The 14,548-nt window shown below is 37.9% G+C and overlaps 1 protein-coding gene and 1 long non-coding RNA gene across 2 annotated transcripts; both read right to left on the reverse strand.

Moving 5' to 3' along the window:
* Positions 1 to 412: 412 nt before the first annotated feature.
* LOC103425728 (cellulose synthase-like protein E1) lies at positions 413 to 7,890 on the reverse strand. Its single transcript, XM_070818070.1, has 8 exons — positions 7,566 to 7,890; positions 7,158 to 7,479; positions 2,821 to 2,961; positions 2,430 to 2,561; positions 1,975 to 2,187; positions 1,634 to 1,861; positions 1,193 to 1,540; positions 413 to 1,105 (listed from the first exon to the last, which is right to left on the reverse strand). Exons 1-8 carry the CDS (start codon positions 7,835 to 7,837, stop codon positions 551 to 553), a joined length of 2,211 nt encoding a protein of 736 aa, XP_070674171.1. The 5' UTR covers positions 7,838 to 7,890; the 3' UTR covers positions 413 to 550.
* Positions 2,973 to 5,901, reverse strand: LOC139194017 (uncharacterized). Its single transcript, XR_011578677.1, has 3 exons — positions 5,083 to 5,901; positions 4,746 to 4,961; positions 2,973 to 4,634 (listed from the first exon to the last, which is right to left on the reverse strand). It is a non-coding gene; the product is annotated as an uncharacterized lncRNA (long non-coding RNA).
* Positions 7,891 to 14,548: the final 6,658 nt, after the last annotated feature.

The raw sequence follows: 14,548 nt of genomic DNA on the forward strand, positions 1-14,548 counted from the left end.
AGCTCATGTCGTGCCCCTCTGACATATCCATGGTGACCGCCTAACTGCCTCATTCTTTGCAATCCTTTGGAATTTGGATCACACCATATTCTAAGTTCATCATTCGTGTGTAGTCCTTGATCATCGCATGGCTTCAATAATTCTGATAGCATTCTTGGCTTCAAAGGCACCAGAAAATGCTAGACTTCTAGCCACCAGAAAGAGTAGCTAGTAGATGGCCCACTTAATGATTTCATAGCAGCTTAATATTTGTAATGTGTTTAAGGTAGATGATTAACTTGGTATCCTAGGATTGCACGCTGCGTATGTAGTCTTTCATAAGAACATATTGTAATACTATGGAAACAAACTCGCACTTTTCAGAATAGCATAGGGAAATTGCATGGAGCAAGCCATGGAGCAAGAAAGAGGATAAAAATCACATTTCTTTGCTTGAAGTAGGAATAAAATCACATAAACATAGGGTTTAGGAAGTCATCTTAAGCCCTGAAATCCTCATGGACAATCGGCGGAAGTGACAATTTTTAATTGTTCTAATAACGAATTTCTTTCAATACAAATACTGGAAACAAATGCAAGCAGACACTGCAAATGCCATCGATTTAAAAGCTACAGAGCTTGGCATCTTTCCCTTGTCCTTCCTTAGGTAAAGGGCTTGGTATAATGGTAGGTTGAGAAGAATTAAAACCCCAGATAGAAGAATTTGCCAAGGCATTTTCTCGTAAGCTTTCGTTATGCCTTCTCCAGAGATTGCTTTGTTTAAAAACCCAAGGAAGCAGTACAAATTGAGAATTGCTAGTGTTGCAAGTACCGTAAACATTGGTGACGAATCTCCAAATTCCATAACCTCTTTCTTGTATCGTTCTGACACATCTTCGTCATCCACCTTAGATGTTATCATGAATGCTGTATCAGAATATCCAAGCGACTTTAAAGTGGTGTCAATGAAGGCAAATAGGTAGGAACTTGTTCTCTTGTAAAGCCACATTCGTTGATCGTTCCACCAACCTAAGATTGTGCCACCACACCACAAAAACTCAACAAAACTCCAAGTGTACGTCGAAACTATCACGTATGCAAATGGTATGAGCCAAGGGCTCCAGACCTAAATCCAGAAAGCAAAACCCTTATTATTATAAACATTGAGTAAGTTGCAAAAAAAAATATGTATATTGTGACACAAAAACAGTACCTGTGGAAATAAGGAAATGCCTTTGAGGAGGTAAAGGGAAGGGACAATCGAATAAAATAACGTTGCCAAGGAATTCGAACACCAGAAGCCGTAGCAACAATATCCAAGTTGAAGACCAAAGCTAATTTTTCCATGTGCATACCATGCAGGGCTGTATTTAGAAAGCAAAACCTGGAAATTGCCTTCTGTCCATCTCTTATGCTGCACAAGCGTCTGAGTTAGCGTGGTTGGGGCTACTCCTAAGAAAGCTTTCCTTGTGGGATTGCAATACACTGATTTCCAACCGCGGCATTGGATTGATAGCCCTGTGATCACATCTTCTACCGGACATCCGTATTTCAATCCCATCTGCAAATTATAGACATTCATCAAGCTCAAATTAGTGTGCAGTTGTGTGTGTGTGTGTGAGAGAGAGAGAGAGAGAGAGAGAGAGAGAGAGACCTCTTTTCCCCATTGAGTGTTCTCTTCAAATGTACAGCTTGCAAGACTTCTTGAATTTTCTTCTAATTCATGAATTCTACTTTCTTCTATTTGTCCACTGAACTCCCATTTCATATCAATCTTGGATCCCTTGATAAACTTTCTCCCACAAAGAGTCTCTCTTCTGTGAAAGCATCCACTTCCGACATATAGAGTGCCGCCATAACCATCCAAGCCATGGAATTCCACCTTCAATCCCCACTCCAACATGTCAACTATAAAGTTCAATATAATTTAACATGAAACTCCAATTAAAATAAGTTCAATTCTACAATCATGTAACTCCATTAACATCTACTCACCTCGCAGATTACGAGTAAAGAATTGCTATACAAGTCATTCTTAGTTATATTTTCAAAATTCTGTGGGAACTGTACGAAGGCAACCTCTTGGCCTTCTTCTTCATCCATGAAGAAACAAAGCGCATCATGTATGGCCATGGAGTTGTTCGAATACATATCGCAGTCTACATTAAGAATGACCTGCCCATTGCTAATGTTTGAAGACACCCTAATCTGCATAAATATTAAGGATCACAGAACAAACAGTGAATGATTATTACATCAATAAACACTCTAAATTTGATGGTTTTGGAAGCACCATTTTTGGTTTCTAAGGGCGATCCCTAACCAACAAGGCTCCCTGCTTTTGCGAGGGTCGGGTGAGAACGTCTATCGTACACATCCTCACCCTTTTTAGTCTCTCTTGTAAAAAATAAAAAATAAAATTCACCGAATAGATGTAAGTTTATAATTACCAGAGCATTCATAGCGCCAGCTTTGAAGTTATGGTGATGTTGAGGCCTTTTCTCCCGAGCTAAATACACTAAAGTTGGCAATACACACCCCTCAACATCTCCTGAATTAGGGTTCCTCCCATCAATTAGAATCTGGAAAAAGCATTTAATTAGTACACATCAAATTTTTCTTTCCACTGTTTTACTATGATTTGAGACACGAGTACTTGGAGCGAACGGAAAATTTAATACAAAATCGAGCGTATTGACATTCTAGGACATACAGCCAACCCCATTTAATAGAATAAGGATTTGTTGTTGTCGTAGTTGTTTACTATAACTCTATGACCATGAATTGCATTTTTTTCCTTTAAAAGATATCATTTGAGTATCAAATTAGTTTCATACGTACTTGAAGAATGGTGTCATGGTCACGTCTAGATGAATTTGGATCCCACTGAGAAAAGCCTTTGCATTTTGATCGTATTTGTTCAGAAATCCTGCCTAGCTTCACTGCATTTTGAATTTGATTCTCCATTTCTTTGTATGATGTCTGTAGCAAAAATTTCAGAAAACAGGTATCAGTGAACTAAACAATATAAATTGGGCTGGACTGCCCAAACTTATTTTATTACCGTTAATATTTACTTTGAAAGTGGACAACTTCATTGCTGTTTGCATAAATTATCTATAACAACGATATCCTAAGCCCATTACTACGCTCAGCTAATTGTTTTGCTGATATATTTTCTTAAAGAAATTATTATTGATACTTTAAAATAAATTATGCACTTTAAACTTCTTAGGCGTGGATGATTAGACTATGGCAGTGTCAATTATAGTTCTCTTTTTTAATATACAGACAATATTAAAAAGGTAACAAGAAACCGTAAAAAGAGAGGAAAACTAATGAAAATGGTTTGAAAACTTTGAGTTTTAATGATAAGGACAAAATAAAGGGTAAAGTGAATAGTACCATGTTTGACTTTTTAGTGACTTTTTAGTGTAAAAAAATGGTTTTTCATTAAAGTGAACAGTACCGTAGACTTTTCGTTAAAACTCCCTAAAAAGATACAAACCACTTTCTTTCATAAATAGAAAAAGATTACAAACCACTTGCATTTGTTTACTAGGTGTTGTATACTTTATTTTATTATTTTCAATTTAGGCCTACTTTCAACTTCATTTAATTTTATTAAGATGCACGCATACAAATAATTTAGTGAATAAAATTATAAATAAAAAAAATTTGTGTAATTTGAACATTATTATCTCAATCATACTCTTAGCAAATGTTCCAAACACACATAAAAAAAATTCCTCTTGGTCAATGACCAAAATACTAACTCGAAAATTGTCAAAAGACTCATAGCTGATTTTTATTTTTTATAAAGCGATATGTTATAAACAATCCTAATTTACAAAAACAATAATTAAATTCTGATGCAAAAGAAAGGTGTCTTGCACATTTAGTAATGCTATGTAGACCAAATTTATAAATTATATGATGTGTTATTAATAAAAAAAATAAGCACATTATTAACATTTAAATAATAATTCAATCATTAACAATGATGTCATATAATTTACAATATATAATTAAATATTTAGTCTCTCTTGTATTGCCCTTTTGAATTTGTTATATTCAATTGATATATCCCACAGATACGGCTGCAATAACTAATAGTTATAAGAACTGTTAGATTAGGTGGTTAAAAACATTCATCATTACACATGAGGAAACCCATAACTCATGATTGCCGTTTGAGAAAAACAAAAAATAAACATGATTAGTTTACCCATTTAGGTATGGTTTGGCATTGAGATGCTTAAAGAAAAGCTGCTTATTTTCAAAGTTTTTATGTTGAAGGTGTTTGGTAAACTTAAAAAAAAAGATTATTTTGGAAGCTGCTGTGAGAATAAATTGAAATCATTAGAAAAGCTGAAGCAACTAAATGCTGCTTTGGAAAACTGGTTTTTTTTCAAAGCACGCAGAGCTACAGTGCTCCTTTAATGAAACTTTCTAAAGTTCAATAACACCCTCAAACCAGAAACGGTGCTCATTTGCCGATCTCCACAAAACCCAGAAACCCACCAAAAACGGCTTTGCCGATCTGCACAAGAAATGGAAACCCAGAAACCCACTAGACCACCACAGCCAAAACCGATAATCGCAAAAACCAAAAAAAGCATAAAACTCTCATTTTCCTCTACTACTTCAAGAATCTGCAGACAAAAAGAACAACAACAATTCAATTTCTCCTTCTTCAAAGTTTACAACTTTGAATTTGTTTCAAATCAGAAAAAAGAAAACGAGGAAGAGGTGGAAGAGATAACCTTGAGTCGCTGCTTGCAGAAGGAAGAGATGTTGGACTGGAGACAACGAGAAGAAGAGGATTGAGTCACTGCCTCCGTTATCCATCTTCAATTTCTCATTCTTCAAAATTTACAACTTGGAGACAACGAGAAACGAAGCGAGGCTGGACTTGAGTCGCTGCCTTCATTATCTAAAGCCTGCAGATGATTGGAGGGGCGAAGCGAAGCGGTCTTGCTCTGATGGAGAGAGGGTAGAAAAAGAACAACAACAATTCAATTTATCCTTCTTCAAAGTTTACAACTTTGAATTTGTTTCAAATCAGAAAAAAGAAAACGAGGAGGAGGTGGAAGAGATAACCTTGAGTCGCTCCGCAACCTTGAGTCGCTGCTTGCGGAAGGAAGAGATGCTGGACTGGAGACAACGAGAAGAAGAAGATTGAGTCACTGCCTCCGTTGTCCATCTTCAATTTCTCCTTCTTCAAAATTTACAACTTGGAGACAACGAGAAACGAAGCGAGGCTGGACTTGAGTCGCTGCCTTCGTTATCTAAAGCCTGCAGATGATTGGAGGGGCGAAGCGAAGCGGTCTTGCTCCGATGAAGAGAAGGTAGGAGAGAGGAGAGTAGTGAAGAGGGTAGGAGAGAGGAGAGTAGTGAAGAGGGGCGGAGATGGAAGAGGAGGAGGTGGTAGCGGTGAGGAAGGTATTGATTTTTTAGGGTTTTGGATTAAGGATTTCACGGCCACACAATTGGTGGTGTCGCCGTTGTCATCCGTGTGTGTATGTCAGAGGAGGAAGAAGAAAGTGAAAACAATGAAAGGGAGAGGAAGGTGTGAAACTGAGTGAAAATCCTCACATAAAAATAGTAATATTAAATAAAAGGGAGACTTTGGATGCGGTCCTTAGTTATGAATATTCTTTAATTGAAACCTTGTTGGTTTTTAATTTTTTATCGAGGTCCCTGAAGTTAATGTGATAATTTATTTCTATGTACGTTACTATATTTTGTAAATTAAAAATTAGAAATTTTAGTTGTTTATATAAACGAGATTTTAAATAAAAAAACCATATTTTGTGGGATTAAAAATATTAAAATATAAATATACTATTGTATGTGTGTATATATATATAAACATGGGTACATTCATCAAAATTAACCAAAAAATTTATTGTATCAAAACATGGGTACATTCTTCAAAATCACAAAAAAAAAAGAAGATATTAGGGTTAATAACATTAGTAAATTTCTTCAATTAAACTTGGCATGAATACATTTTAAAATCAAAGAAAAAAGAACGTACCCATATAAGTTTAAAAATAGATTAGAAAAAAAAATGAATAGATTTTATATATTAAAAAAAAAGGGTACATTTTACATATAACAAATTGGTATATTTAAGAATGAGTACATTTTAAGATTAAAAAGTTTTACATGAATGGGTACATATAATTAGCATGGGTACATTTAGCAAAATAAAAAGTACAAATAAAAAAATATATATGGGTACAAATACAAAGAAACTTTAAAAAATATGGACACAAAAAGAAATTAATATATGGGTACAAATTAAACTTAAAAGAAAATTGGTACAAGTTAAAAAAGAATTACAAATTAAAAATGGGTACAAACTAAAACTAAAAATATATGATAAAAAATTTAGTCATAAATATAAATATACTAATTGTAACATTTTTAACATTAAATGAATATATTTAGAAATAAAAAAAATATTTTATTATTGAAATAATTAATGATGTTATTAATACCCAAAGACCTTGATCAAAAATTGAAAATGAATATGATTTTAATCAATGAAGTAGCAAAAGGAAGGATGAGAACCTAATTAATGATGTTATTAATACCCAAGGACCTTGATCAAAAATTGAACATGAATAGGATTTTAATCAATGAAGTAGCAAAAGGAAGGATGAGAACCTAATTTCTCCTAAATAAAATATCATAATAATAATAATATAGTATTATACCATTTTTGATCATTTCACACAATCACAGTTGTTTTACATAAAAGTTTATCAAACACTATAATACTGTTTTTTTTTTCAAAAGCACTTTTACAAAAAACGTTTACCAAACACTTTATTGTTTTATTTCACAGCACAGCAAAAGCAACTTTTTTTTCAAAGCACAGCAATACCAAACCATCTCTTAGTCTTTTATTTTTAGGAAAACTAATAGAAAGGACTTGAAAACTTTGAGTTTTAACGATAATGACAAAATAAAGGATAAAGTGAATAGTACCAGGTTTGACTTTTTAATGTAAAAATATAGTTTTTCATTAAAATGAATAGTATAATGGACTTTTAGTTAAAACTCCCTTTATCTTTACGTTATCTTCTTAGCTTTTTGGGCTGTCACGAATATAATAAGTTACACAAAATTCTGAATTTGATCCAATACAGAAAAAATTTGTGTACCTTAGTAACCCAGAAATCTTTAGCCTGATCATCATCAATTGCATCAGCAGATACTGTGACAAAATAAGCAGCAGGTGACCTTGGCTCCACTTTGTACCTCTTGCAGTATGGTATCCAATACTTTGCAAACTCAGCAGCCTCCAAGAGAGCATAGTATGTAAGTTCCGACCCGCCATCATCGGACAGATAGACGCTCAGCTTCTCCGGCGGGTAATCATAAGCCATCACTGACAAAACCGTGTTAATCACCATCATAGGCGGCTCAATGGTTGGGTCTGCCGTGCACACAAATACGTCCACTCCCGGCAATTCATTCTCGTATCTGAGTTCAAATTTCATGAACGATACTTGTTGGATAACAAATATAAAGAAATGAGTATGAAGTTAGAAATACATATAGGAAAGTACCTTTGAGATAGCCTATCTTTGAAGGTGTACCTATACACACGGTTCCACCGGGAGGCCTGAGTGAGGAGCCAGTAAAAACCAAACCATATCTCAGCACCCAAAAGTCCAATCCAACCAAACCTTCCATCTTCTCCTGCTTTTGGTATGTAACTCAATCTATAAACCCAAATCAAACATATTCCTGCAAATATAGATGCTGCAAAAACCCTATACAGTACTGTTCCCTTGGCTCTCCTCGTCTCGAACAATGGCAAATACCCTTCATTTCCCATCTAGTTCAGACCTCTCTCAGCTCAGCTCAGCTCTCTCTGTCTCTTTCTATCTTAAAATAACAGAGAACGACGAATATGGTTATATTTATTTGTCAGCCACAGCCTAACATTGTTGACAATTATTTACTCCATTGATGCAAGCCACCTATGGCAGAATGGATATTATATTAGCACAAGCACCTACTGGAATTATTCAAAAATTTAATGTTATTGTATTAGATGCGTTGAACATTCTACTTTGAACATTCTACTATCTAGAGGTTGATTGATTTTGAGAGAAAGAGAAATTGTACGTAAATTTTCTTAAAGTGAGATTCTTTATAAATTTTCTGTCACTTCACATTTTGACGTTAATTTCGTACCAATATTATAAAATATTGTTCAAAAAATACAAGATAATAGAAAATTTATGAAAAGTCCTATTTTTTTTAAAGTCTGTACCGACTCAAGTTGGACTTTTGGTCAACCCTCACAAGGCTTGACATATAGCCAGCTCTAATGACATCATCCATTCGTCACTGGTGTGGTACCTTTTACCACCTAGCAATTTGTCAACTTTGAGTGACATAGGTGACCGAGAGCAATGATATAATCCACTCCTCTAAACCTAAAGTCACTCTGTTTATAAAGTTGGATTGCTCAAGATTGAGTCTTCTTAAGATTCGCCTTTTAATCTTAATTTTTTTTAATAGAGGTAGTTGGGTTTGATGGCGGCTCTCTTCAGGTAGTGACAGTCGTACTCATAATTTAGCGATTTAAGTTTGTTTATTTAGGTTGTTTGGGGTAGCGTGGGTTTGGCACGGTATTGAGCTTAATTTTTGTGAGACGAGTTTTTTCTAGATGGTAGTGTGGCTGTTGTCCATACTAAATTTGTCTTTGTGAGCTTGTGTCTTTTGCCGTATCTCATGGCGATACTGGTGTGGTTTACCTGATGCAACCAGTAGCTTAGTTGTTAGTTTTTGTGCGTGTTCGTGGCAAGAATTTCCGTCGGGGAATGTTCCCTGGCCGACGAGCACACAGCTTCCCGAGAGGTTGGCGCCGGTTGATGGTTACTGTCGGGCTTCTGCTTTACTGGCGGGCTTGTCGGGCAAGGCTGAAAGAGAAGAACAGAGTTAACTTTGAAAGGTGTCTTTGTGGGGCCTTAGGTATAGGCCTTGAGGCTCACAATCAAGATTAACTTTTACGTGCTCAAGCGTGCCACTACCATCTTCAGCATGGCAGATGTAAAACGGATGTCGAGTTTTAGTTGTATATATGCTCGAGAGACCGTGTTAGTTATGATAGGTGCCTTTGTGGGGCCTTAAGTATAGGCCTTGAGGCTTCCAGTCAATAACTAAACTGGTACTCAAACATATAACGTTTGTTTCATTGATTTCAGGAGTCTTATAACCATTATACTTCTGATTACCCGAGCCCGAGGAACAGAGTGAATCCAAATAGGTGCCTTTGTGGGGCCTTAGATGTAGGCCTCGAGGCTTCCTATCAGAATTAACTCTATACTCAAATACTCTAGCCCGAAGAGCAGAATGAATCCAAATAGGTGCCTTTGTAGGGCCTTAGATGTAGGCCTTGAGGCTTCCCATCAGAATTCATTATGTACTCAAACGTTCTATGATAATCATAATATAATAGAAATAAAACTAAGGGATAGGTTGATTACTTGCGCCCCAAGTAACTTCGGACTTCTTGTTTATCAAGGGCTGTCGTGGATAGGTTAAGTCCACATAAGGTTCTTTTTTATGCCTTGAGGCCAAGGACTTTTGAATGATCAAATTTACATGCCCGAGGGCTTAGAACTTAGATCTGGTTTGAACTATGAAGATATATTCAAATCGGATTCAAGTACTAAGAGAGTCTTTTAATAGTCACCTTACTAGAAATAACTTGAATACAACTGGAAGTATATAACATATTGCTAGGCTAATGAATGAAAAGACAAAAACAAAGAGGGTCGGGCAAGGTTTAACCTTGTCGGGCAAGGCTGATCGTCTTGCAACTTCCTATCTTTGTGGTTTATCGAGGGGTTTGAAAGCTTCAGAAAATGGGGTAAGGAGATGAGTTTACAGAAAAAAATCGATACTACAGCAAGAGTTGAACAGGGTAGCAGAGCTATTACAAAGGTTTGAATGAAGGTTTATCCTGAGATGGATGAAGGCTTGGGCTGACTACAGCTTCGTTTGAAGGCAAATCTGGCTTTTGAGCAGAGTTTGTGCTTGCATTTGTTTGTTTGTTTGAGTGTCCTTATTCCTGGTTTCTCTTTCTTCTTTTATAGGCAACTCGGCTTGGCCTCCTGTAGCAACAACCTTGCCCGAATGTAGCTGGAAGGGTAGTGACTCATCAGCTATTTTACTTGTACTGCCACTATAAAGTACTTTATGGGCTGTATAGCTGGTCAGTCTATACCACTTGGCCTTTGGGTAGGTGAGCAAGTGGTCTTCATGAGCTGCACCAAGTCAGAAAATGCCTTTTCTACTTTCTGGGTTTCAGCTGGGCTTTGGCCATCTCCCTTTCTAGGCTTCCTTTTGGGCTAACTCATTCCTAAGCCCAAAGTTCAAATTTTACTCCAAACAGTGCCCCCTTCAATTAATGTTAAGGTTGGAATCCAAGACGCCAACATTGATTGAATATCCGCATGCTTGTATATCAACTCTTGGAACTTGTGTTTTCTGGACAGGATGCAGACGATCCTATGTCTCTTGCTCTTTTCACGACCTTTGAACTGTCCTCTGAGGTTCCTATAAATTCTGGCTCGAATTTTCTTCTGTCAAGCCAACAAATCCTCTTCAGCCTTTTTTTTTTTTTTTTATCTCCCTTGAGCGTTCTTGTCTTCTTCTAAAACTGAAAAATGGGTTCCTCAGGATTTAAGTGGGGCTTCTTAAAACTCCCTTTTCGTGAGAAAATGGGTTTTCATCAAATGACTGCTATCTTCAACACCCTTGGTCAACCACCCCGCTATCTCCAACACCCTTGGTCAGGCGGTTTCCTCTTGAAGGCTTGCCTTTCTACTTGTTGCTGTGATAAATCAGGCTTCACCATCACATATGGTGATGACCTGTTTGAGGATCCCCTACCAGGCCCATCTTGGCCGCACAACCCGATCACCTGATCAGATTCTTTCCATGAAGACATCGGAAAACCAGCTAAAACCTTGTTGCATCCAGAAGGAATTGATCACAGCATATTGAGAATGAATTTGTTTGTAAATTTCACCAATTTGTCGAAATGAAATAAACATTATTTTAGCAACCTTTATCTTTCTGTCTTCTTGAATGATTGTTGAACATACACTGCACTTGGTATCTCGAAGCCTGTTCTACCTTGCATCCTCTTCAATATAACAATCTCTAACATCCCATAATGTAGGACAATATTTCTTCAAGAATTTAACATTAATGGGATGTTTCTGCCCATTTCCTTCAAGGTCCGCCAAGTAGTATCCTCCATTGTCCAATACTAAACTAATAATGAAAGGACCTTCCCACGTCGGGCTCCACTTTCCAAAGCCCCTAAGCTGAGCTCCTAGAGGGAGGACTGTTTTCCATACCAAATCTCCCTTTCACCTTTTTGTTATAGGCTCAGGCAACAACTTTCTTTCCTTCCTGAATCTGGTTCAAGGCTTCAATTCGGGCTACATCTAAGTCTTCAATTCCTTGACACATGGCTTCGATGTACTCTTCATTGTGTAACCCGAACTGATTTTGAATTCTGACAGAACTTACATTGATCTTCATGGGAAGCACTGCATCTTGCCCGAAGGTTAAAGCATAAGGAGTTGTCCCTGTTCCAGCCCTCTTGGAAGTTCTGTATGCCCACAAAGTATTCCCTAGCTTTTCATGCCACTTCTCCGGACTGTCTATCACCATTCTTTTGATAATGTTTACCAAAATCTTGTTGCTGGATTCTGCTTGGCCATTTGACTGTGGGTAGTAAGGATTGGACTGGATCATCTTGATTTTGTATTTGCTGGCAAATTCTTCAACTTCTTTTGAAATAAAATATGGCCCACGATCCGTCACTATTGTTTCGGGCACCCCAAATCTATACAGAATCTTGGTTTCAATAAAATTCTTAACCGCAGCCGAGGTTATGGATTTTACAGCCGAGGCCTCTACCCATTTGGTGAAGTAATCCATTGCCACAATTATAAAAGTGTGTCCCTTGCTAGAAGCTGGATAGATTTGCCCGATGAAGTTCATTGCCCATCCCCTGAAGGGCCAAGGCTTGACCACTGGATTTAAATGCACTGAAGGCACATGTTGGAGGGGACCGTGCCTTTGGCACCCTTCACAGCCTCGGGCATAAGACTTGCAGTCTTTTTCCATGTCGAGCCAGAAATAACCATACCTTCTAAGCAACCACCTCATTTTTGTTCCAGCCTGATGTGCTCCGCATACTCCTTCATGTACTTCAGCCATCACTCTCATAGACTCTTCTTGGCCTAAGCATTTCAATAGTAACCTGTCTGGAGTTTTTCTTAGCAGGTCCTTCGCCCATAAGACATACTTGGTTGCTTGTTGCCTATTCCTTTTGCTTGTGGGTGAAGAAGGATCTTTCAAATGATGAATAATAGGTGACCTCCAATCTTCTACCTCAGTCTCTAGAACTATTACATCCAGACTAAATCCTCTTTCTAAGATAGAAGGAAGGTTTCTTTTTTGAATCTCGACATCCACCCCATACTTTCTTTCCTGTATTGGCACTCCTGAGGCTAGTTGCGCCATTTCGTTGGCCGCTAAGTTGGATCCTCTGGGAACATGACTAACAGATATATCAAAATCCCAGAAACCCAGTAATTGTGTAGCCGCCAAGTAATATCCCGCCATGGTGATATGCCTGTACTTGAACTCACCATTCAGCTGGTTTATAACTAACTCCGAATCACCAAAGACCTCTACCTCTACTGCCCCCAGATCCATCAAGATTTCCAGACCAATTATTAAGGCTTCATACTCTGCCCGATTATTGGTGTTCCCCTGGTAGTATAGGAGAAATGAGTAATAATGATAAACCCCTTGGGGGTTCACAATGACAATCCCAGCTCCAGAGGCCTTCTGAGTGTGGGAACCATCAAAATACAGCTTCCAAGGAGTAATCCAGAGACCAGTCACTCTTTTTATCTCTTCCTGAATCCACTCCTCTTTGCCCGAGATATCTTTGCTTGGCGGGATCCAAACACTAGTGACTTCTAGGGTACCTAGGATATTGATTATCTCATCTTGAGATTCTTGATGCTCTGCTTGGAAATCAGCAACTGCTTGGCCTTTAACTGCCCTTTGGGGGACATACTGAAAGCTGAATTCTGGTAATGCTAGAATCCATTTCCCGATCCTCCCTATCAGCATTGGCTTCGATAACATGTACTTTATCACATCTGTCTTGGCGATGATGTGCACATGACAAGGTAACATGTAATGCCTCAGTTTATTGGCGGTAAAGTACAGAGCCAAGCACAATCTCTCTACTGGGGAATATCTTGTTTCTACCTCGGTCAGAATTTTACTGAGGTAATACACTGCCTGCTTTTTCCCGCCTTCATTATTTTGAGCTAGCAAACTCCCAATTGATTTTTCTGAGGCAGAGATATATAGTTTTAAGGGTTTTCCCTTTTGAGGTGGCACTAACACTGGTGGGGAAGTCAAATAGGCCTTAATGCTGTCGAAGGCCTTTTGGTGTGATGGTCCCCACTCGAAATTCTCCTTATCCTTCAGTCTCAGCAAAGGAGTCAGCGGCTGGATCTTGCCTGATAAATTGGCAATGAATCTTCTCAAGAAATTAATTTTGCCTAGCAGCCTCTGGAGTTGCACCTTGTTGGTGGGTGAAGGCGACTCCATTATTGCCCGAGATTTGTTCTTGTCCACTTCTACACTTCTCTGATGCACCAGGAATCCCAAGAAGTTGCCCGCTCTCACTCCAAACGCGCACTTCTTTAGATTCATCTTCAATTTGTGGATCCTCATCCTTGTCAATGCTTGCCTGAGGTCTACTAGATGCTGCTCTTCTGTTTTAGATTTCACCACGATGTCATCGATGTATACTTCCATACTCTGGCCAATCAGATCGTGAAAGATGGCATTCATTACCCTTTGGTAGGTTGCACCAGCATTCTTGAGCCCGAATGGCATGACCAGATATTCATATGCCCCCACATGACTGGGACACCTAAAAGCTGTTTTATGTATATCTTCTGGAGCCATCTTTATCTGATTATACTCGGCATTCCCATCCATAAAAGATAAGACTTTATGTTTTGCTACTACATCTATGGATAGATCGGCCATAGGCATGGGATACTCATCTTTTGGTGTAGCGCCATTAATATTTTTGTAATCAACACAACATCGTACTGCTTTTGTTATAGCTTTTAAAACGGGTACAATGTTGGCTAACCATTCCACATATTTGGTTGGTCTGATAAAGCCAGCTTTTACTAGCCTTTCAATCTCTTCTTTGACCTTCCCTTCAATCTTTTTTGACATCCTTCGTGGTGCTTGCTTAACAGGCTTATATCCTTCCTTGATGGGCATTCTATGTTCCACCAAGGTTGAATCTAAACCTGGCATCTCAGTATAATGCCAAGCAAAACAGTCTTTGAATTCTTGCAAAAGACAGATAATCCTTGCTCGATCATCAACCTCCAATAAACCACTGATTTGTATTGGTCTTGGATCTTCCTTGGTCCCTAGATCAATAACTTCCAGAGGATCCTGGACT

The sequence above is a fragment of the Malus domestica genome, chromosome 03 (assembly GCF_042453785.1).
Source record: "Malus domestica chromosome 03, GDT2T_hap1".
NCBI classification, from domain to species: Eukaryota; Viridiplantae; Streptophyta; class Magnoliopsida; order Rosales; family Rosaceae; genus Malus; species Malus domestica.